The sequence below is a fragment of the Diceros bicornis genome, chromosome 8 (genome assembly GCF_020826845.1).
Source record: "Diceros bicornis minor isolate mBicDic1 chromosome 8, mDicBic1.mat.cur, whole genome shotgun sequence".
Lineage (NCBI taxonomy): Eukaryota > Metazoa > Chordata > Mammalia > Perissodactyla > Rhinocerotidae > Diceros > Diceros bicornis.
In genome coordinates, this window is record NC_080747.1 from 74,490,082 (window position 1) to 74,515,862 (window position 25,781).

The window sequence follows — 25,781 nt, forward strand, 5'->3', positions numbered from 1 at the left end:
TCTTTACTTTAGTGAATTTTCTTTTACTTCATTTACTGATATTATTATACCAAATACTTATATTTTGATACCCTGGTAGTGGTATTTATATTTTTTCAAGAAACTTTCTTTACATTATTGTATAAAATTTTCATGATACTTTATTGAGTGCATGTGCTGTTGGTATTATATGAGTGTAGTCATGTTAAGATTGATTATTTAGAAATAGTTATTGGACAAAAGATGTAGGTAATCTAAGACAGTAAATGAATTCCTCAATACCACTTAAATTTATTACTATGAATTTTTAAATTAATAATTTAAATGCTGCACTTTCTTGAAATAATTATTCTTATTAAAAACTCATTGGGTACTTTCCCCAAATATAAAGCTTATTATCCAACTATCAATTTTAATTTATAGGCAGTGAACATTAAAGAGTTGGATTAACTATAAGCTGATTTTATTTTTTTTATTTCATTTTAATTGATAATGAAGTGTGCTGCCAGTCGGGGTGAATGATGTTCAGAGATTTGTGCACCTGTGTTTTGTGGCTGAATTTATTTACATTCCCATTAACTGATTAGCTCCTGGCAAGTAGTTCCACATTCAACAATTATTCATAAAAATGCCTAATTGTATTTGTTATATATTTATCAATTTGGATGACACAATAGATATTCTAACATGCTGGGTATTTTACTATAGTTTAAATTAATGGAGAAACTGCTAATTTTTTGAAAGCTATGAACAGAAAGCTACTTAAGTCCTATTAAGCAGAACTTACCAAAACAAGATCTTTCCAAAGTGGTTTAAATGCTTGGTTTTGTTTTTAACCAATTATCTAAATTCATAATGATAAACTGTGTAACAAACTATGTAATAAACCCTAATTGGATAGTGATGGTAGTTTCTGTGATATAAAGATGAAAAACACATGAACCTGTCCTGAAAGTGGCTCACATTTTTATCAGACAGACACATAAACAAATAATTTCAGTGTATCATGATAATAGCTAAAACCTAGCACTTATCACTGTATGAGTGCCTGCTCTATTTTTATTAGTTTTACCTCATTTACTCCTCCCAGCAGCCCTTAAGAGTGGGTTCTATTACCATCTCCATTTTACAGAGGAGCAAACACTACCCAGAGAGTATATGTAACTTGCCTATGGTCATATAATTAGTAATTTGCTAAGCTGAGATTGGAACCAAGCAGCCTGAATCTCACTCAAAGAAAAGAGGTATACATGGGATACAGTTGTAGCAGAATTACAGCTTGAGAAATGAGTGTAAAAATGTGCTAATTAAGGGCTGCACAGTGATGGAAAAGAAAATTGTTGGGGGAAGGAAGGGAACAGTTGGAGTTTTCTGGGCTAAGAGAAGATATTTAGTGAGGGCAACGAGCTATGAGACCAGTGGATGTAGGCAGGAACTGTAGCAGTTTCTTATTACCACAGCCATGTTTCTCAAGACTGTGTTTCTGCAGACCATCTGAAGCAACAAGCCCTTGGATACATGTTCAATATACAGATTCCTAAATCGTGTCATAGACCTACTGAGTCAGAATCTCCGCAGTGGGACCAAAGGAGCATTTTAGTAGAGCATGTCAGGTGATTAACTGCCCTGCATCATAATTTTCAGGATCCTGTACAAGACTATAAAGTTCAAGATGAGAAGTGTCAGATGAGAAGGCCAGCAAGATAGATAAGGACCCAATCATAAGAGGCCTTTTAAATTGTCCTCTTCCTGATTAAATTATTTTACTAAATAATAAACAGTATTTCAAAACACATACTAAATATTAACATAGATTAAAAACACAGGAGTAAAATAAGAAGTTCAACAGACAAAAGTGAAGCAAAATTCTTTGTTTCATATTCTTACTTCATTTATCCTCTAAAGCAATCCATAAGAAAATACGAATTCTTACCTATTATTTTATCGAGATATTACACTTCTGCCCCGGCCCCCTAAATCATTCTAGTCCATTTATTTCTTACTTGCACAAATCTTTACTTCTTTAAGAAATCTTTCAAAACACATGACCATGGGCCGGTCCCGTGGCTTGGCGGTTGGGTCCGCGCGCTCTGCTACTGGCGGCCCGGGGTTTGGATCCCCGGGCGCGCACCGACGTGCCGCGTCTCCAGCCATGCTGGGGCTGTGTCCCACATACAGCAACTGGAGGGATGTGCAACTATGACATACAACTATCTACTGGGGCTTTGGGGGAAGAAAATAAATAAATAAAAAAATTACAAAACATATGACCAAATTCATTCATTTATTTAACCTAATGATTCTCAGTCCTGGTGGCACATAAAGATGATCTGGGGAACTTTTTATAAAGGAGTATAAAAGGAGAGCAATTGATTTACGGGCACTTTTTTCTAGTGTCTGCAGTGTGAAAGCCTTTTTACCCTATACTCTGAGGAATACATGTGTAAGATAAGTACACTACCCACAGAGAGCTTGAAATCTAGAGAGGAAATAAGATATGTACGAAACAACGTAATAAGTTAAATCATTGTAAGAGCCCCAAAAAGGTACAGATAATGTGCTGCAGGAGTTCAGAGAATTGCAATCTTGCCTGCTGTTGAAGGCGTTGGGGAAGTTTTCCTAGAGGAGTGGGCGTTTGAGTTTGGTTGTGGATGATGGATGAGATTTTGATATTACAGTTACTGAGGAAGAGCATTTCCAGATGTTCTAGTGGAGAAGTGACTGAAAGCAAGTTAAGTTGGGTGAAGGGAATTATCATTAAAAGGATTGTTGGAAACCAGCTGATAATCTATCTTGCTAGTTGTCCTCACTTAGGTAAGCAAAGGTGATAGAATTAAGAGAGAAGGTTGGTTTAAGTTGGAGGGGCCTAAATGCCAGTCTAAAGAGTGTGGAATTCATTTATGGCCCTAAGAGAAATATTGAAATCTTTCAACAAAGGGGAGGCGTGAAGAGCCATGTTTCAGAAAGATCAGTCTGCTCGTAGAGTGTGGGAAGAATTAGAGACGGGAGAGACTGAGTTAGGGGGATGTCTTAAGATACAATAGTACAGACAAGGATTATGATATTTTGAATCAGGTCTTTAGTCCAATAAAGAGATGGAAACTGAGGGGCCAGCCAAGTGGCATAGTGGTTAAGTTCACTCACTCTGCTTCGGCATCCCAGGGTTCACAGGTTTGGATCCTGGGCACAGATCTATGCACCGCTTATCAAGCCATGCTGTGGCAGGCATCCCGCATGTAAAGTAGAGGAAAATGGGCATGGATGTTAGCCCAGGGCCAATCTTCCTCAGCAAAAAGAGGAGGATTGGCAACAGATGTTAGCTCCGGGCCAGTCTTCCTCACCAAAAAAAAAAAAAAAAAGAGAGAGAGAGAAAGAGATGGAAACTGAGAAAATGATAAGAGTTCACAAAACAAATCTTATTTAGGAATTGACCTTCCCCATGAATTTTGTGATTATTTCTTTATAGAAAGTGAAGAAATAAAAAAATAAACAAATAAATGCAATTAAAGCTTCATCTGCTCCCTTTCAAGGTCTCGTATAATTAATTGTATGTAGTTTATGTCTGTCTCTTGAATGTGTCCAGTGGTTTGCAGATAAATCATTAACAATCAGCTCTCCAAATAAAAAAGCCCTGATTTGTAGCATTTGCCAGTTTCTGTGGTGTAAATTATTCTTCCATGACTAATTTCCAACTACTAATGTGATATAACTGAACGTGAATTTGGGTAGTTTGGGGAGGAAAACTTCTCTACCAACTTAGGACTGATTGTCCTGGGCCCCTCAAATTAACTGACAATAGACATTAACAGGAGAAAAGTTTATTATGCATGTGGAGCTACTCAGTGGTGAGTAACTCACTGAATAGACAGGGGTAAAGGTTTCTAAATCAAAAGGTGGGGCCCAGTTTAAGGCTTAAGTGGGAAAGTATAGAAGGTTCTACTGGGCGTTTTGATGCGAACGGACAGCTGGATTTGCACTTCTGGTACTAAGAGATCAGTGGCGGCTGTATTTTTGGAAGGATCTGCTTAACTTTAGATAATTTTTCTTCCTGTGGCTACCGATTATTCAGAAGTTTTCAGTTTAAAATAATTTTTACAACGCTTTGGTGCGCTGTTAATTCCTTCTGGAAGAGATGAACACAATCAACTGTAGGGAGCCCTGGCCAGGTGGCTCCTACACATCATTGTATGTACCCCACCTCAAAATCGCCTTTTTCTTGTGGTGAATTAAATCCTTTAAAAACAAACAAAGAAACAAACAAGAAAATCAAAACCTGAAGTTGCCGTTAACAGCTGCGATTTGTGCATAGTAGAGGAGATATCCTTGGTAATCAGGACTTAGCTATTGGGACTGGACAGATTTTGGTGGACTACATGGTTTCTTTATAACTTTAGGGAGTTTGGACAAGGATGGAGTGTGGAAAGTAAACTGTATGTTACCCTCATAAAGATTAGAGTATATAATACGGCAAAACAAAATTTAGACAATGGGTGTAAAGTTGAAGTGCATGCTTCCTATTTATTCTACTCATTTCCTTGTTTGGTTTTCATTTGTTGTAAATTGGTTAAGTTGGTCATTGGTATATTTGCTACAGGAAGATGCTAAAGTTCTTGTCCTCTTTGAGAGGGTTTGTGAAAGAATAATTTAGGCGAAGTCACCTTAGTTTCCAGGTAGCATAAGCCAGGTGGTGGCTATTTTCACGACCACATCCCTCATGTTGCGGGGCCTAGAGAAGAAGCCAGTGTCCTTCTTGCTCCTCCTCGCAATTTCCTGACCTCTGTCCCTTCTGTCCCCTAATAACTCTTGGCCTGAAGCTCATGCCATTAGACTGTACGACTTGTTACCTTTCTTTAGTGCAGTCTTTATTAGATCCCTATCACACTTCTCTCGCTGTTCTTTGAAGATTATAGATCCTTACTCATTTTCATTATTTCCAATATTGCTCCTGAAATAGTTATAATTTTAAAAATCATTGCCTCACCTTGGCATCTCAGGTCCTTGAACTCCTGTGTTTTCCATGATCTTGTCTTCTATCCTATCTCAGCCAATGTATGCAAGTACTTACCTGACATCTCTACTGTGATATCCAAATAGAATTTCAAACTTAACTTTAACAAACTGAATTACAGATTTTTTTTTATCACTTCAGATATGTTCCTTCTGCAGTCTTTCCTGTCTCGGTAAATTCCTACTTAATCCTTCTGTTTACTCAGGCAAAACCTTGGAAATCACCCCTGACTTCTGTATTTCTCTCATAGCCCATATCCAAACCATCAAGAAATTCTGTTATGTCTACCTTCAAAATATATTTCACCACCTGAAGGGATAAAAACCTTGTCCAAACCATCTCTCAATGTATTATAATCACCTTCTAATTGGTCTTTCAGCTTCCACAACTTGCCCTTCTGCAGTCTTTTTTTAACCTAGCACTTGCCACATTTTTTTCATTATAAATAAGTTATCAAATCCACCCCACACTCAAGGGGGAGGGGATTACACAAGAGGGCAAATACAAGAAGGCAGGGGTCATTGGAGGCCATTCTAGAAGCTGCCTACCTCAGGTAGCATATCCAATTCTAAGTACTAGGCCTGGCACTCAGAATTTAAAGCTAGAAGCTTACCAGCCCTCTGTAACAGACACAGAATTCAACTGTCTTCCAGTTTAAAAGCTGCAACATTATCCTATCTACCAACACTTAAAAAGTCCAAGAGTGGAAAGACACTTTCCTTCGAGCTCATTACTACACCAGCCAAATCTGCTAATAAAAAGCTGTTCTGTATAGTTCAAGGTCAACCTGCAGCAGCTTGCAACTCCTGGCGTCTGTGTTTTGGCTGAAACTACACATGGCCTTTGTCTTTCTGAGGTTCTTGGGTCCCAGCTGCTTTGCTGAGGCCCATTCACCTCACAAACCATCACTTAAGACTCACAAGGATGTAAAAATAGCTGCTTGCTGTCAGAAAAGTCTCCATAAGTTGCAGACAACCCTCTAGGCTAAACTCATGATCTGAAGCTTAAAACTCTTACTCAGACCTTAGCAGTAAAAAGCCTACTGCATCGCTGTTCAACAGAACACATGTTCTCTGAGTGTGATCCTGCTAGCGAAAGAAAGAGGAATGAGCTGCACCAAGCACACCGAGTTCATCCATCCCTACTGTATCAGCAAGAAAAGTGATGCTTTCTTTGCTTGGCAGAGAAGCTGAGAGTGTAACTCTAGTAGAGCTCCTTCTATGTGAAAGGAAACACCAGGAATAAGGAATGTGTTCCCATCAAACTTCAAAATTTTCTGAATATTTTATTTGTATTATAATTTTATGTTTTCTTTAATATGCAGAAAATTCAACATAGTCATATATATATCAATCTTTGACTTTATGATTTATTTATGGTTAGAAAAGCCGTCCCCATTCTATGTTAATGGATAAATAATGTTTACCTATATTTTCTTCAAGTGCTTATTTTGGGTTTTTATATTTAGCAGTTTCATCAATTTAGAGTTTATTTTAATGAAATTTAAGAATATATTTTTCCCCTAATAATTAACCAATTGGTAAATCACAGCCTGTTAAATAGCCTGATATGTTTCTCTTTACCTATTGAAGGTACAATAAATTTAGAACTCTGAAACTTCTCAAGTAGGAGTAAAAATCAGTACATTAGCCTTGGAGGAAAATTTGAGACTATATGTGAAATTAGCCAATTATATGCATATTCTTTAACTGAAACTTTATAATTCCATAAATTTATTAAAAGAATTAATCACAGGGGCCGGCCCCGTGGCCGAGCGGTTAGGTGCGCACGCTGCGCTGCTGGCGGCCCCGCACTTCGGATCCCGGGCACGCACCCCAGGCACCACTTGTCAAGCCATGCTGTGGTGGCGTCCCATATAAAGTGGAGGAAGATAGGAACAGATGTTAGCCCAGGGCCAGTCTTCCTCAGCAAAGAGGAGGATTGGCATGGATGTTAGCTTAGAGCTGATCTTCCTCACACACAAAAAGAGAATTAATCACAGATCTGTTTTAAGAATGTCATCACAGCATTAATTATAAAGAAAAAATGGCAATACAAAAATGCCTAAAATTAGAAGCTTGGGTAGATGAATAAAGTTATACATGGATGGATCTTCAGGGCATTATGCTAAGTGAAATAAGTCAGAGGGATAAAGCCAAATACCATATGATTTCACCCGTACGTGGAAGATAAAAACAACAACAAGAACAAACAAACACATAGAGAATAGATTGGTGGTTACCAGAAGGGAAGGAGGGAAGGAGGAGGGCAAAAGGGGTAAAAGGGCATGTGTGTATGGTGATGGATGGCCGTTAGACTTTGGATGGTGAACATGATATAGTCTACACAGAAATCCAAGTATAATGATGTACACTTGATGTATTTATATAATGTTCTAAACCAGTGTTACCTAAAAAAAAAAATCTCTGTGATTTTAAGAAGAAGAACTTCACCCAGAGCTTTTGTTTACTTTGTGGATCTGTACTAAAGGCCCTTTGAAGTAGAGAATACATGGTGAGACATTGGGAAAATAGTCACTCTTAAGCCTCATATGAGTGTGTACACTGATAGACTCTCCATGCAGGACAATTTGGCAACGTCATTCAGAATTACAAATTGAATATATCTTTTAGCTGAGTAATTCTAAATCCAAAAATTTATCTTATAGATAAATATGCATGCAATATAAGATTATTCATTTCAGCTCTGTTTGTAGTAGCTAAAGGGTGGGAATGTAGCTCTGGTTAACTATATTATGATATAGCCATAAAATGAAATACTATATAGCCATATGAAAGAATGAGGGGCCTTATTATATACAAATACATGGTAATTTGAAAAAGGCAAGGGGAAGAACAGTATGTATAACATGTTATCCTATATGTATAAAGGATGGCTGGGGCATAGGAGTAGAAGAGAGACTATTTCCTGGTAAAAGATGTGTGCCTTTGAATTTTGGACTATTTGACTGTGTTATCTAGTCAAAAGTAAATAAAAATATAATTACTAAATAGAAAAAGATAAGTAAATGCATTCTTATATCCAGGCATTTTTTGATGAGAGTTTTTATCATAAATGGATGTTGGATCTTGTCAAATGCCTTCTCTGCATCTATTGAGATGACCATGTGGTTTTTATTCCTCGTTTTGTTGATGTGGTGTATCACGTTGATTGATTTGCGGATGTTGAACCATCCCTGTGTCACTGGTATAGATCCCACTTGATCATGGTGTATGATCTTTTTAATGTATTGCTGTATTCGGTTTGCCAGTATTCTTTTTTTTTTTTTTGTGAGGAGATCAGCCCTGTGCTAACATCTGCCAATCCTCCTCTTTGTTTGCTGAGGAAGACTGGCCCTGGGCTAACATCCGTGCCCATCTTCCTCCACTTTATATGGGACGCCACCACAGCATGGCTTGCCAAGCAGTGCAATGGTGCACGCCCGGGATCCGAACCGGCGAACCCCGGGCCACTGCAGCAGAGCACGCGCACTTAACCGCTTGCGCCACCGGGCTGGCCCCCGGTTTGCCAGTATTTTGTTGAGGATTTTTGCATCTATGTTCATCAGCGATATGGGCCTGTAATTTTCCTTTTTTGTATTGTCTTTGTCTGACTTTGGTATCAGGGTGATGTTGGCCTCATAGAATGATTTAGGAAGTGTTCCATCTTCCTCTATTTTTTGGAATAGCTTGAGAAGGATGGGTGTTAGATCTTCTTTGAATGTTTGGTAAAATTCACCGGAGAAGCTGTCTGGTCCTGGACTTTTGTTTTTTGAGAGGTTTTTGATTACTATTTCAATCTCTTTACTTGTGATTGGTCTATTCAGATTCTCTATTTCTTCTTGGTTCAGTTTTGGGAGGTTGTATTAGTCTAAGAATTTATCCATTTCTTCTAGATTGTCCAATTTGTTGGCATATAGTTTCTCATAGTATTCTCTTATAATCCTTTGTATTTCCGTGGTATCCATTGTAATTTCTCCTCTTTCATTTCTAATTTTATTTATTTGAGCCTTTTCTCTTTTTTTCTTAGTAAGTCTGGCTAAGTGTTTCTCAATTTTCTTTATTTTCTCAAAGAATCAACTCTTTGTTTCATTAATCCTTTCTACTGTTTTTTTTTTGGTCTCAATTTCATTTATTTCTGCTCTAATTTTTATTATTTCTCTCCTTCTGCTGACTTTGGGCTTTGTTTGTTCTTGTTTTTCTAGTTCTGTTAGGTGTAATTTAAGATTGCTTATCTGGGCTTTTTCTTGTTTGTTGAGGTGGGCCTGTATTGCTATGGAATTCCCTCTCAGGACTGCTTTTGCTGCATCCCATGTGAGTTGGTATGGCATATTTTCGTTTTCGTTTGTTTCCAGATATTTTTTGATTTCTCCTTTAATTTTGTCAGTGATCCATTGGTGGTTCAGTAGCATGTTATTCAACCTCCACATCTTTGTCACTTTCCCAGTTTTTTTCTTGTGGTTGATTTCCAGTTTCATAGCATTATGGTCTGAAAAAATGCTTGTTATGATTTCAATCTTCTTGAATTTATTGAGGCTTGCCTTGTTTCCCAACATATGGTCTATCCTTGAGAATGTTCCATGCGTGCTTGAGAAGAATGTGTAGTCAGCTGTTTTTGGATGAAGTGCTCTGTATCTGTCTACTAGGTCCATCTCATCCAGATTTTCATTTAAGTCCACTGTTTGTTTATTGGTTTTTTGTCTGGATGATCTATCCATTGATGTTAGTGGGGTATTAAGTTCCCCTACTATTATTGTGTTGTTGTTAACAGGTGTTTTTTGACCAAATCTCATGAAACTCCAGATTCAAAAATATATAATCTGTGTCCCCCAAAATTTAGAAAATAATTTAATAAATTATTTTGCTGTCACATAAATAGTCCTAACTTCTCAGCCTGAAACAGAATAGCATCTGGGATCTCTGCTCTACTTGTGTCAGCCAATTCCAAATTTTAAGTGCTATAACTTGTAGCTTTCCAACCATAGTGATTATTCCTGTATTAAAAAGGATGCTTAAATCTTAGGTACAGTGCCTTATGAACATTATTACTTACATAGAGCTTTATCAGAGATTATCAGAGATTATCATAGAGATTATCAGAATGTCATATATGTCCTTAGGACTCAGTTTCTTTCTCTCCATTTCTTGGATTGGCTCTGTGTTGGATTTGTTCCTAGTGATGTCCCATCTACTTGGTAGTCCACATTTAAAAGGATAGACTACTGAAACATGCAATGACATGATATGCTAAATTTCAAAATCATTTTTCTGAGTGAACAAGCTGGACCCAAAATAATTCATATTGTACATTTCCATGTATAATAAACTCCAGGGAAGGCAAAATTAACCTATAGTGATATAGGATATTGTGTTGCCTGTGACCAGGGATGGGAGGTGCTTGAATGCAAAGGAACATGAGGGAACATTTTGAGGTGATGGAAATGTTCTGTGTCTTGATTTTGGTGGTGGTTACACATGTGGGTACATTTGTCAAAACTCATCTAACTATACACTTTAAAAAGTTGCATTTTAGTATAGGTATGTTATAGTTCAGTAGAGTTGATTTTAAAAAGAAGATGGGTTGGAGCTGAGGGATGAGATAGTGTGCAAATTTAGAGAACTTATATCCTAAAAACAGCAACAACAAAGTGAGTAATTTCTTCAAAACTAGATGAGTAGAGAGAGTTCTGAGGAACAATATGCATGAGAAGAGGGTGATATTCCCTAGAATATCTCTGATTTTCTCAAAGGCAAATACTTGTCTAGATTTTATTATTAAACTTAAAGATCATACTTAATGTTTTGCTCAATTTGGAGAAAAATAAAAGAGAACATACATGAGATAGAAATAGAAAGGGAGAAAGTAACATTTTAAGTGTAGGAAAAATGTTAGGTTCGTATCATTTAATCACTCTAATGTTGGAAAGAAGCAGGTGTCTATCGGACTTAGAACCAGAAAACCAAGTTTTAGGACACCTGTTAGAATTAGGATAGGCTTCTTATAACATGTCAAGAACATCTAGTATAGTCTCCAATGGTCAAAAACCCAAGTGAGTTACATCAGAATTAAGGAGATTCCTTCTGTTGGGATGATTTGCTTCTTGTACAGAATAACTCTTCTATATTCCCATGGGATTGACTTTCACATTATGTGAACCAACCATTTTCAAAGTCGCTGAAATATATTAAAAGCAGATGAAGCCATAATTCTAACAAAATATTTTATGAAGAAAATTTGGAAGACACATACTGTTATCTTTTAAAAACATCAAATGTAACTTATGAAGTACTTCATTAATTTGTATTTAGATGTACAATTGAGTTGGTATTGCTATCACTGAATGAAAGGGTAAATGAATTAAAATAGGAAGTATTGATAAGACTTATATCTGAAAGGTTTACTGTAGTATTTTATCTAAAAGCGTAGACAAATTGGAATGACACCCAAATTACAGATCACTGAAACACAAATGGAAAAGTAATAAGCTAAAAATTAAGATATTTTTATTCTATTTTTTTGGTATGTATTTCTCAACTTGATAAAGTGCACTTTATCAGATGTTGTCATCTAAGATTGATTTGTTTTTTTTAAAACATTTTTCTCAAGATTCCCTAACAGCAATAGAATTAAAGTGTCACACTATAAGATGGATTTGAAAGTGAAAGCTAGAACAAAGTTTTCTCCAAGAATGATATTCAATGAATCAAGGTTACATGATGCAAATTTTTATTTTATTTTTTTAAATTATTTTATTGAGATCATAATGATGGTTTATAACTGTGTAATTTCAGGAGTACATTATTAAATATCAGTTTCTGGGGGCCGGCCGGGTGGCACAAGCGGTTAAGTGCGCGTGCTCCACTTCGGCGGCCTGGGGTTCACTGGTTCGGATCCCTGGCGTGCACCCATGCACCACTTGTCAGGCCATGCTGTGGCAGGCATCCCATATAAAGTGGAGGAAGATGGGCATGGATGTTAGCCCAGGGCCAGTCTACCTCAGCTAAAAGAGGAGGATTGGCAGATGTTAGCTCAGGGCCGTTCTTCCTCACAGAAAAAAAATGAATAAATAAATATCAGTTTCTGTATAGACTGCATCATGCTCAACACCAATAATCTAATTTTTATCCTTCTCCATACATATGTGCCCTCTTACCCCTGTCGCCCACTCCCTAACCCCCTTCCCCTCTGGTAACCACTAATCTGTTCAGATCGTCCCATTTGCAACAACGTGGATGGATCTTGAGAGTATTATGTTAAGCGAAATAAGCCAGACAGAAAGAGAAGCACCACATGACTTCACTCATATGTGGAAGATAAACATGATGCAAATTTTAGAGCCTGCTTTCTAAAGTGCTTGGAATGATACCTTTATTTCTGGGAAGTTGTAGGAGACCTCAACCCTAAAAGAAGTTTACCATGAAGCTTGATTTTGAGCTCATCTTCTTATGGAAGTTCAAAAACCTTCATCTGCAAGAATATGATCCAGGCTTTTAAATTTTTATGACTGAATGTCATCAATGTTCGTGAATATATGATTTTTAAGGGCTGGATACTTTTATATGCTATGCAGAATATCAATACTTCAGGAAAATATCAGATAATTCAACTACATATGAACTGTGTTCTATCATTTGCTTCATTTGTCATGAGAAATCTAATGATGAGAGAAATAGGTCGTCTTGTTTTTCTATTTCTACAAAAAAGTTTCACTTGTTTCTTATGTTAGAAACCTGCGGTAAATCATTCCTAAGAAAACTTCTGTTTCTCCATTACATCATATAATCAGATAGCAAAAGTCAGCATTTCAGAATATTTCCTGATTTTTATCAAATAAATGGCTAAGAAGCTCTGCGTAAATTTAGAAATTAGTCAGTAACTAACTCACCTCAATTATCTGCATGTATTTCCCTGCTTCCTTTAGTAAATTATTGTTCAATTTTTACCTAATTTCCTCCTTTAGACATTTTAACTCAATGTGTAGTCTTACATCAATTTCTAAAGTAGGTGCATGTTATATAAAAATTATATTGAGTATCTTGGTTCCTGAGTTTATAGTTTTTATCCATTGTTTCTGGACTAGACAGTCAGAAGTAATTGCACTTTAGTGAGTATTTAAAATGTGTCTGGTTTATTGAATCAAATGAACTGAAAATAACCTTTAAATAGAAAGAGAATCTAAGAATTTGTAGCAGTTGCAACATCTATTCTTCGAATGTGTTCTTTTGTTGAAACTTAAGTCAGCCAAACTTGTCCACTTGTTCCCTTAACTCAATCAAGGTTGATTCATGCTTTTGCTTTAATATTTACTGCAAAATTTTCTGTATTTGTGTGCATGTACATTTGGAGCTTAGACTGAAAAGTAGTGTGCATTCTTTTCAATGTTTTATTTGTTTATCTATTCAACTGGAAGAATTCCTCTGAGACAATGAGTTAAGAATATAGTAAAAATGGGCCGGCCCTGTGGCTTGGTGGTTGAGTGCGTGCGCTGCGATGCTGGTGGCCCGGGTTCGGATCCCGGGTGCGCATCGAGGCACCGCTTCTCCGTTCATCCTGAGGCCGAGTCCCACATACAGCAACTAGAAGGATGTGCAGCTACGACACACAACTATCCACTGGGGCCTTGGGGGGAAAAAATAAAATAAATAAAATATTTAAAAAAAAAAAAAAAAAGAATGTAGTAAAATAACTTCTGTTGCTCCCTATTATCAATGTCTTTTTCTTGCTTTTAGAAAAAATGACAAGCATCTAACTCATATCTCTTTATGTAGGCTAATCTCTTCTTTAAGAAATTCCAGTTGATTATGTTTTTAAAAGACTAGAAGAATAGCATTAGCAACATTCCAATAATTTTCTTATATTTGTGTAAATCTTTTGTCCTTAAAATTTTTGTTTAGCATAATATAATAAGAAAGGTTGTAAAATGTTAGGGGCTACGAATATGGGAATTTTAAAAATTTAATATTTCTTCATTTTGCAATTGTGTATTAATTGCAGATATGCTTTTCATCATGAATAAAAACTGGGTATCATTATTTAAATCTCTATAAAATAAAAAAATGAATAATATGTGTTTGAAAATCAATCTGAAAGACATAAAATTAACGACATAGTGAATTATTACAGATATAGTTTAATTTTCAAAGAAAAGATAAAAATAGAAATTAAACAAATATAATACTAAATACCATCTTAACCCAAAAGATGATTATTATATTTAATAAAATGCACTTGGAAAGTACATTGAGAAATAATTTGTCTAATTTCCAAAATAACTATTTCTAAATAAGAAATGATTCATTGTATAATAATAATTTGAACTTTTCTACACCTATATTTCACTTATTTATTTTTTTATTTTAACATGAAGGATTAGAGTCTAAATTAGGAGTAATAAAAATGACTACAAAACAGTATCTCTTTAATTCCATTTTGTTTTCCTTGCAGAGTGCAGATATGAGCCCAGCAAGTAGCACCACCTCTCTTCCTGTTAGTCCTCTTACTGAAGAGCCATTGCCTTTCAAGGTAAAAAATAAACAAAAAATAATTGTTTATTTTTAGGATAGTTAATAAATATTTATTTTACTATAGTAAGATAAATGGTTCATGTATAGATGATGAGGTAATCTGCTTTAATCTGTAAGGATCTTATTTCAGATGCCAAATCTTTTTTGTTGTTGTTGTTGTTCTGTTGTCATTCCAGTTGGTAAATAAAGGTAGATGTTTGGAATAGAAATTAATACTTTACGGCATACATTGTTTGCCTTGCACGTAAGAGACAGTGATTTCATTGTTAGTAGTTTGATGTCACGTGAATTAGAGGTTTAACATCTTTTGTCTATGTTAATTTAGCAATAAGTTTAGAATGAAATGTTCAGCCCTTATCAAGTGGTTAAATTTTCATTGATGACTCTAGGTCATAATTAGTTAATTATGTAATCTTTACAAAATAATAGTCAAAATCAAGAATTGAAATATGGAATCATGCCTCAAAACACATTATATTTTAAAAATATTTAAGTAAATATGCAAATAGGTATTTAAGAAGTATGATTTGTAGAATTCTTCAGTTTGGGAGGCTATATACATTACAAATATGAAGTTGTTTTCTTGTTTTGCTATTTAAGATTAGATGTTTCTCCTTAAGTGAAAGCTTGTAGATCAGCTATTTTATATCTGTACTGGGGATGTGTGGATTACATTAAGATTATCATAAAGAATAGCAATCCTTAAGATCATGGGGAGAAAATTGGAAAGTTGAGATGATGCACTTACTTGTGTGCAATGGTTTCAGTTTAGTTTGGTGTGAAGACATGTAATTGCACATTTTGGGGTTCGTTATGACTGTCATGATTTTTGTATTTTATCATAAAATGGTTATTGTTGTGGGTTTTTTTCTTTTTCATATGAAGACTATATCTTATTCAGTTTCATATTGCTTACACTTTGTACAGTGGCTGGTGTGGATTTCCATATACTCCATATTTGCTGTATTGTTAAAATGAAAATAATACAAGGCTATGAATTCCATTGTCGGTCTTTAGTTTTCTAATTATGGATGCTTTGTTGCTTAATGATAGACAGTAATAATTGTTAAAAACTCATTTTATTTCAGAGAATTGTTAAATACTGAATAGTATTCTGATTACATTATTTACTGAGAAATATTTCGTTATTATTCTACAATAAAAGGAGAAAATAATACCGATATTTAAAAGTTTATAATTACTTGATATTTCCTTCTTACGGTGTATGGGACAAAATTTACAGAAGAATCATATCTTTAGCAAGATTTTAATTGAATTATCAGAGTCACTAGAAACTATTTTCTCTTTTTAATATATTGATAATGACTACAGTCCTTAAAAATTAATGTATTTTTTAACAAAGATAAAAGAAAAGGTCAGAGAGATTCCAAATCTGCTGACATAAAGCCAATATAAATATAATTATTTTAGTTAGTTTCTCTGACTGGTTCTAAGAGATCAATATTGTTTCTGTGTTAGTGTGTGTAAGTGGTTTTATAGGCAATTAAAACTTCCAAGTGCTTATAATATATAATATTGACTTTTGGTAGCCAATATAGTTATAGCACCTCTTAGTTTACTTCTTTTGTGAAAGAAATATTATTTATATTTTTTCAAAAAATTTTTATCAGATATGAAAATATCCCACTAGTATTTAAAAGTATATAAAATTAATGTTTGAAATAAAACTCCTGCATTTGCTTCTTTTATTTTCAGTTTATAAATTTTTATCATGTACATGAGTAATATAATACTTATTTATCCTTATATAAACATCAAATATATAGAAACTATTTTGAGATACACTTTAGCAGTATAGTACATTATAATTGCAAAAACGTGTTTAACACAAAGAAGACATTTAAGTTTTCTGATAACTATATCCTGAAAAATCCTGATATTGTAATTCATTTGTATCTAAAATTTTGTTTAAAACTATGATATTTGACCAACATGGTAACTAGAAAAAAAATGATTATCTTTTTTTTCTCATTCCCCATGAATGGGGCATGGTCTTTCATCTTAAAATAAGATTAATTCTCTTTAACCTCCTAGCTTTCTTTTCTAAGACGCTGATTACAGCACCCAACTCCATAACCATCCGCCTTAATCTTAGAAGAGCAAGGCCTCTGAAAGATAAGCTTTGGTGGCTGGTTGAAGGACTTGACTTTGCTGTTTCTCCTGGGAATTAATTAGGTTACTAAAAGAAAAGTATTTCATCCTTTTTCTTGGTCTGTTTTGGGAGCACTCATACAGCAGCTGGAGGAAGATATCCTGTTTGGCTCAAGTGTTTGTCAAGATAAATGCTTTCCTTTAAAAATTATCTTTAGAATGACATTCAGATTAAATTGATTTTAACCATACTATTTCAAATAATGACAAAAGGTATGTTATGTATTTTCTAAAAACGCTAATAATTACTTTCCCACTAATACATCTACCTTAATTCTTGACTTGAATGTTAGATGAGAAATTGGCATCAATAGGAATGTACCACAGTAGGATCTATTAAATTAAATGTGGAAGAAAACTGGGTAGCCTCCTGGAGAACTTCCCAGAGTCAAGAGTAGTAGGTTAAACTTTAGAGATATGTGAATTAAAGATGTCAATAAAATCTTGTTGGGGACCAGATGCTTCTCCTCCACAGTAAGGCAGTGTTTTTCAATACTATTAGCCTTGGACCCCATTCTTCAATTTAATTTTTAAACAAAAACAGATCTGCATTGAAATATAGTCCAAGCCCCATATATTACTCACTTCTCTATTCCCCCCCACAGAACAGCTCACCTCCTGCTAAACTTCTTGCCCTTGGCAGTTAAAACCCACTGCTGTAGTGTTTTGTTTCGCTTAGCTAGTCTTTCAAAAATGAAGACATTTCCCACAAAAATCCATCCAGTCTTCCCTTAAACAATTGCAAGATCTGGAAACTCTATACCTTTCTTTCAGATAGAACTGATTGACTAGAGATAAGTAGAGTTATCTGGACAGGGCACATGAGCGCCACTTCACCACAGTCGTCACCATTCCCTACTGTGTTCATGCCTGGCCATGAAAACATTTGAGTGTATCCCTTTGTAGAAAAAGATGTGTAATTCACAACCTTCCACATATACTGCAAGTAATAAACCCACAGATTTCCTGGTCAGACTCAGTGCTGAGAAGTTTCTAGGATTCCAAATTCTTATAATTTTGCAGACCATTGTTATGGACATATATTTGGGGGAAAAAAGGTAAATATATAACCTCTGTTTTTTAAATAATATTCCACATTACATAAACTATATACACATGTGGTCTGACACATGCCTTTACCTCATTGTGGAAGCACAAATGGATAACTAATTTCATGTGGGGGGGAACAGTATTTTATCAACTAACTGTAATAGAATCATAAAAAATCATTCAAGATCATTCATCTAAGTGAGACTTTGGTCTGAGAAAAAAAGGGAGTAAACTGCTTAAAAGTTGATTAAAATTTTCATGTTTTTCTGTAGAATAACACTGAACCAAGTTGACCTTATTAATTTTGATGTACCCTTTCTACCCTATTCTCCCATTCTCCCTCTCTCTCAACCATATAATCACTTCCAATCTAACCTGATTCCTCTCTCCCTTTGTTAGGTTCAGTCAGATGTTCCACACTAAAGATGCCTTGGGCCACCAAATATTACTATTCTTTAGTAGGATGACCCTTTTAATATATTTGTTTATGCGTAGTTATTAACAGCCTCAATCCGTTACTGAAGTAACACTCCTGAAGCTAAAGCTGGCTGATTGTTCCTGACTCCTCCATAGTAGTACACTTGATCTTGGGCCATGTGCTTTTTTCCAACCAGATTTATCACATATTTTTTAACTTATTTGTGCCTAAATGAACCATGATGGCTTGATTTTAGTCCCTTTTCCTCCAAAAAGCATCTTTTCTTTGATTAGATGTATTATAAAAAGGTATTATCCTACTTACCCTTTTATTCTTACCTTGTGATAAAGTCAACAAGAAAGAAACAAATTCAATTCTATTTTAATTTAGACTTTGCTTCAAAAGTAGACAAACACTGAAGAACACCCTGCATTCAGCAATCTTTCAAGTCTAACAATGAACAAAAATAACTCATTGCCTTTCTTGGCTCATTGACTGCTCCTTCTCTGTGGTATTTGGGCTCCTGGAGTGTGTGAGTTTGAGTATCCAGTGCCTAGAATACGCGATGGAGCCACCCTCTCTGAGGTCCAGCCACCTTCCCCAGGAGCCGACACTGGGTGGTGCTGGGCTTTTTCCTGGGTCTCCCTTCTTGTGAAATCCCCGGTTCTCTGACTCCTTTTCCTCAACCTCAGAAATCATGGTTTGGTCTAGACTAGAGAAGCTCTATCTTTTCAGGTTTTTCTCAGAGATTATCCTTTTCTGCTTTAACCAGCCAGGCCACTGGAAAAATCTCCTCAGTGTACATTTTAGAAACAGAATTGAGGAAAGGAATTGTCTGAAGTGTCTGAAGATTCTTCTGCTCTGACACAAAGCTCACTTTAAGAAGCAAAGAGCCACCTTTTTTAAGCAAGGGCCGGAGAGAAGGAAATAGAGAAACAAATTATCCTGCCATGCAACGCTGGGATGTTAGGGAGAGAAATGATGCTTAACTCCACTTGACCATAGAGCCTACAGTCAGGACTTAGTAACATGTAGTAACACATGTGGTTTGCTCTCAGTGATATAAAATATATAGTGTGTAGAAAAAAGATTCCAGAAAATATGCAACTATCAACCATCAACTATTTGGCTGGATCATACTTTTTACAAGTTTTTTTCTATAGTTCATATAATGACCACTTATTTCTATTTTAAGAACAATATTCATTTTTAAGAAAGTGAAAAATAGAGTTGGGAACATTAGAGGCGGTGTAGCCTAGTGAGGAGACTGGCTGGGATCAAATCGCAGTTCTGCCACTTTCTGTTTGTGTGACCTGGAGCCAGTTACTTGGTGTCCCAATTTCTCCATCTATAAAGTGAAAACAACAGCAACCCCTCCTTCACTGGGTTCTTATAAGGTTTATTAACAAGTTAATAAATAGAAAGTGCTTAGAATAGCACATAGTAAACAGTATGTAAGTGTTAACTCTTATTTTTTATAGAAGAGATATCTCTAAGTTTAAGGCAAGACAGTCCTATATGTTATAAATAACATGAAGCAGAGTTATTTCCACTCACTGCCTTGTACTTTATTTCCAAATGTGGGAGTAGAGATATATTTTAAACATAAATCCTTTATTCTGATTTACTTTAAGAATAGTGTTTAATATTTATTCGTAGGAGCCATCGTATTTGTTTTATACCCTTGAGTATTCAGATGAGCTCGTACATCAGATTCCTCTTATGAAAAATAATTAATGGAAATGTTCGTTAATTATGAGGGAGAAGGAGTAAATATAATGAATTTGTCTTAAGGGAAAACTGGTACATTTTTTAAATAAAACATTACTTGAAAAAAAGAAATACACAATAGTTTCTGTAACCATAAGGATGTATGGTATCTTTTTATCAGGAATGCACCATAGTATATTTTTCTTTAATTTCCCAGGTAGCCTCCTAAATGCAAGCTACATTAAGGAACATTGTTCAATCACATTAGATCCTGGGAAAAACCGCATTGTGAACAAAGCATTGTTAATGTTTTACTCTTTATATGTTATAACATCAGTATGCTAAGTAGTGTCTATTTATTTTGTCTGACAACAACATAATGGAAAAGAGCACATTTGCAGACTCCAGGAGAGAGGAGTGAGACAGTGGCATGACCTCCACAGCATCGTCTGTTGTATGTCCTGCATAAATTTAGAATTTTTGTGTGTGAGTGTTTTTGTTGTTGTTTTTCATTCAGTGAATTTAATGATCTCCCTTAGTATTGGAAATCACTTTTTCAATGTCCCAGAAAGAGCCCCAAATGGTATATTTTGCATTTCTGGTCATTTTTTGACTAGGCCATCTATTCATTCATTCATTTGTTGATGAATCAGTTTATTGAGTACCTACCATGTCCTTGATAATATTCTAGGCACTGGTGCTTCAGTGTAAACAACGCAGACTAAATTCCTGCTTTCATGGTATTCGGGTTCTAATGAAGAGAAATAGACAATAAAATAAATATATAACATGTCAGGTAGGGATGATAAATGTTATGGTGAAAAATAAAGCAGGATTTGGAGAACAGAAAGTGCTCTGTAGTGTGTTATTGTTTCAAAAAGGATGGTCAAAGAAGGTCATTCTGATTAGGGGACATTTTGGTGGAGAACACAATGAAGAAAGAGAAACAGCCACTCATCTATCTGTGGGAAGAAGCTTGAGAACAACAAATGCAAAAGCTATGAGGCAGAACACCATGGCCTTTTTAGGATCTGCTAGAGAGCCATTGTGGCTGGAGCTGAGTGAATGAGGGGGCAAGAAGTAAGAGATGAGGTCAGAGAGAAACCAGACCAGGAAGAGCCTTGTAGCCATAGTAAAGACTTGGGATCTTACTTTCTATGAGATGGGAAACCACTGGAGTGTTTTGGGAAAAAGAAAGACATGATTAGACTTTATTCTGAAACTATTACTCTGACTTCAGTGTAGATGTAGGCAGCAAGTGGGCTTGATAGGAGAAGGAAGTCAAGCTCCTGCAGGTGAGAGATAGTGGTAGCTTAACTGGGGTGGTCAAAGTTGAGAATGTAAGCATTGGTGGGATTTTGGACACACTTTAAATGTGAGTCAGCAGGATTTGTTAATGGATTGTGTGTGGGATATCAAAACAGAGCAATGTCCAAGATTATTCCTGATTCTAATATTCTCTATATTTTCCTGTTTTTACCTCTTTTGCTATCTTTCTGATGTTGCAAATAAGTAGATATCATGAGGTAGAGATTAATGAAGTCTTATTTGTTTGTTGATTTGGTTTAATTTTGTTAGTAGTAGTGAGGCAGAGGGACTAAACGTGAGATAGCAGATAATGTCAGTTTTACTAGGGCTAATATTCAATTCTACAAGGAATAGTAGTTTCTGGCAATCTATTTTCTCTCTCAGATAACTGAAACCACACAGATAAAGCTAAGTTTAACTTACAATTTGATGTGGATTCTTATAGATCAATAATTATGGAATGGAAACATGTCTCATTAGTGCTTAGAGGAAGAAATAAGCAGGAAAAAAAATTCTCCAAGGGTTAGCTGATGAATTTTGAATATAAAATCACACTATAATTATATATTTAAGGAATCAATTTATGATATGATAATAATTTTAAATACAAAATGGCATCAATGTGTTTCCCTAATGGGAATAAATTTTAAGAGGGATCTATTATCTATAATATGCATATTTTAAGCAATTATTTTTGATGACAAAAATAAAGTGATTGTTTTAGTTATCTCTGTGTAATAAACCATTTCAAAACTTGACAGCATGAAACAATAATTTCATATTGTTTTTTGTGATTCTGTAGATTGACTGAGCTTATCTGGACAGTTCTTATTTGAGGTTTTACAAGTAGGTACGGTAAGATGTAGGCTGAGAATGGAGTTATCTGAAGACTCAAGTGGGATAGATGTCCAGGGTGACTCCTTACAGACTAGCTCGAGTTTTCTCACAGCAGGGTGGTTTTAGAGTACTTAAACTTGTTGCCTGGCAGCTGGCTTCTCCCAGAGTGAATGTTCCAAGAGAAGAGGAAGTAGAAGCTGCCAGGCCAATTACTAACTAGACACAAAAATATATAGCTTCACCTCCACCTCCTTCTGTTGGTTAAGCAGTTACAAGGTGGTTCGACGGTCCCCGAGACGACACCTACATTCAGACATTTGTTAGAAGGACTTACAGAACTCAGCATGTAGTCATACAGAACATACACACTCTCTTCTCCCAGCAATGTATGTGGTGTTCTACCCAGTGAAGCCCATTAAGAATTTAGCACCCAAAGATTTTATTGGGGGCTGGTCACATAGGAACCCTGTGCCTAGCGCATACAGAAATTCCAAACTTCTAGAAAGAAATCAGGTGTTCACCATAAACAATATTGTTTGTACAAATGGTTTAGGAACAGTGAACCACTCTTATCATTTATGGAAAGTTTGATATAGTGTAGGATACTGTTTACCAGTCAAGTTCTCAGAAGCCAGCCAATGGCCAACCTTGCAAACAGACCTTTGTAAGGATAGCGTATTAGTTTGCTAGGGCTGCCATGACAAAATGCTGTTCATGCACATCTGTGGTGTCTCTTCCTCTTTTTGTAAGGACACCAGTTATATTTTATTAGGGCCCACCCAAATGGCCTCATCTTAACTTAATCACCTCTTTAAAGACCTTATCTCCAAATATAGTTACATTCTGAGGTACTGGGAATTGGAACTTCAACATATGAATTTTGGGGGATACAATTCAGCCCACAACAGATAGATAGACACAAGATTGCTATGTTACCTCTTTTCTGGACACAGGGCCAACCATGACTCAAGGGAAAGGAAAATAAACTTCATCTCTTGATGGGGAATGACAAAGATTCGCGGCAATCTTTTTTTTTGTTTTTTTGAGAAAAATTGGCCCTGAGCTAACATCTGTTGCCAATCTTCCTCCTTTTTTCTTTTTTCTCCCCAAAGCCCACAGTACATAGTTGTATATCCTAGTTGTAGGTCCTTCTAGTTCTTCTATGTAGGACGCCGCCTTAGCATGGCTTAATGATCGGTGAGTAGGTCCGTGCCCAGGCCACCGAAGTGGAACACGTGAACTTAACCACTGTGTCACCAGGCCAGCCCCCAGCAGTCTTTAATCTACCATATTGATAGGTGATATTCTTTTATTAATCCAGTTTTCAGTGCTATTAAATTCTCAGTCAAGTGTGAGGAGTTTGGGTTTGAGGGAGGGTAGAGGAAAACATGAAATTTCCTTAAATGTTTCTGTATATGCATCATGTACTCATCTGATGATATTTTCCAATGCTATTTTAATTTCCATTAAATTTGGAAGCTTCCCTTAAATGTCACCATATTTGAATTAATTTGCAGTCCTTAAAACCTTATGGTTGAAAGTATCAAAGAATTATGGCTTTAAAAAATATTCTACTAAATTCTTCATTATAATCACTGAGAATAAAATTTAAATTAAAATAACAACTACCAAACAATATTTCTATATTGTATTTGTGTAGTATTATTTTATGTTAACTTTTTTCCTTCTGGATCTGTCAAGATAAGTTTTGAATGAACATAATACCTATTATTTGACTTTTACAGACAGCATTACTGATGTGTGATGAATGCTCATATAGTAAGAAAAATGATAATTTTATATCCTGATAAAACAAAGCTATTTTTACATAAATTAAAGCCAAAACTGATTTTGTTTAATTTGTGTTAAAAGATATGCAATATCTCTCAGACATAGTGGACCTCAGGGAAAAAGGTTTTAATGGAAAAAATAAGCAAATACTTTAATGTTGCCTACTAGCTTCATATTGCTGTCCAAATCCTTCTCATGCACTGTCCAAATGATTTCAGGAAGGCATGTACAAGATATAGAACTTGTCAACATTAATACATGCTAAAAATAATGGTGTACCCCCTCCTTCCCCATCCCCAGCCTGCACATTCATTTTCTTCCTTAAATTTAAATCTCAATGAGTTTCTTCATCTTTGCATATGTTGGTGCCTTATATTTCTCCTAAATTTTTTTAATTCTCTAAATGTTATTGATATAAAACTTTCTGTGTAAAAAGACTTATTTTAGCATGCTTTCAGATCATCAGGCCATACTCTGCTTACTCTAAGCAAAGAGCTCCTTTGACCTATGTAGTAGATAAGATTTACTGAGCATCTGTTAAAGATAATCTTGGAAAATTGAGTTCAAGGATCCATTTTTTTATATCACTGAGTTAAACAGAGCACCAGAAAACTACGTGATAACGTGGATTTGGATTGTATTTCATAGTTGGCAAAAGTAAGGATTTTGTAGGAAAAGCTTGAATTTAGAATACAGGTACAGAACATGGGTGGATAGAATTCAGGTACGGAACATAGGAAGATATTTCTGGATTCATTTGCACATAGACAGGATTTTGAACTACTGCTAGCAAAATCCTAAAGCCCATAAAAGCCTTGAAAATGTGTGAAATAAAAACAACTTTATGTGTTCCTTGAAAGAAAATGAATTTTAAAAAGCTGAGTCATTATGACCTCAGCCTTGGTTTGGGGACCCCCCTTCAGAGTGAATTGGCATCACTGAAACATTTGTTCTGTCTGCCAACAAGATGCCAGGACAATTTTGTTTGGAAACAGTTGAAGTCAACATGTGTACAGTTGGCTGGTGCTCTGTTCCTCAACATCTGTTAGTCTCAAGTGTCTAGAAAACCTTCATGTGAGATAATAGCAGAAGTGGCATTCATTGCTGTACACACCAATATTAATAAGATCTCTTTTTTAACATCTAATGCAGACATCAGATATTGGAATTGGCTTGGGATTAACAGTGTATTTGAGATGATAACATTATTATCAATGATAATTTAAGCAACTAATTTCGTGTATGGCATGTCCAGTGTTTATTTCTTATCTCAGTATCACCATTTCATACATACTCTGCATCATATACACTCATTCTTTGTTGTTGTTTAATATAATCTCTGGCATTACTTCAGAGTTTACCTATAAATTGTAAAGTATACTGTAACATATTTTTCTTTAAGAAATTAACAAAGTAAAATTCAAAGACTATGATTTATTATTAACATACTCGTTTGGATGGACCATGAATATGAGAAACTATCAAAAGTGGACTCAGCATGAATTTAGTTTATCTTGCAATGAATTCTATCTGTTCTATCTTAAAATTGTCTACTTAAATAACAAATTAATTTTAGAAGTTGAGTCATATCAATATGCACTTGCAACTATAAAAAAATGTACGTGGAATTAAGTACAGTTAATTCTACCATACATCAAATAATTTAGAAATGGTTGTATTTTCCTTGGTAACTACATAAAGTTAAAGAATATTAGACCTGAGTGTCTTATTAAGACATTGAACGTCCATTGTTTTAATTGTACTATATGGAGGTTTTAAATGGCCATGCTGTCAGATGTAATAAAATGAGTAAAATAAGCAAATATTCTGTTCTGAAGTTTTTGCATCATAAATTTAACATTTCTTCACTTGCATTTTCATGCCACACAAATAATTTGGCAGAGATTCTACTATTTATAGTAATTCTGCTTGGCAAAATTGGCATATTGATGACACAAATTAAAAGTTGGCTAATAATTATGAA

The 25,781-nt window shown here is 35.2% G+C and overlaps 1 protein-coding gene across 2 annotated transcripts in view; it reads left to right on the forward strand.

Moving 5' to 3' along the window:
- Positions 1-25,781, forward strand: part of CCSER1 (coiled-coil serine rich protein 1) — a 674,289-nt gene that overhangs the window by 495,559 nt on the left and 152,949 nt on the right. For both annotated transcript variants that reach the window (XM_058547509.1, XM_058547510.1), the window contains exon 7: positions 14,432-14,509. In XM_058547509.1, the coding sequence (XP_058403492.1) occupies positions 14,432-14,509 (78 nt within the window). The remainder of the gene's footprint in view (positions 1-14,431; positions 14,510-25,781) is intronic.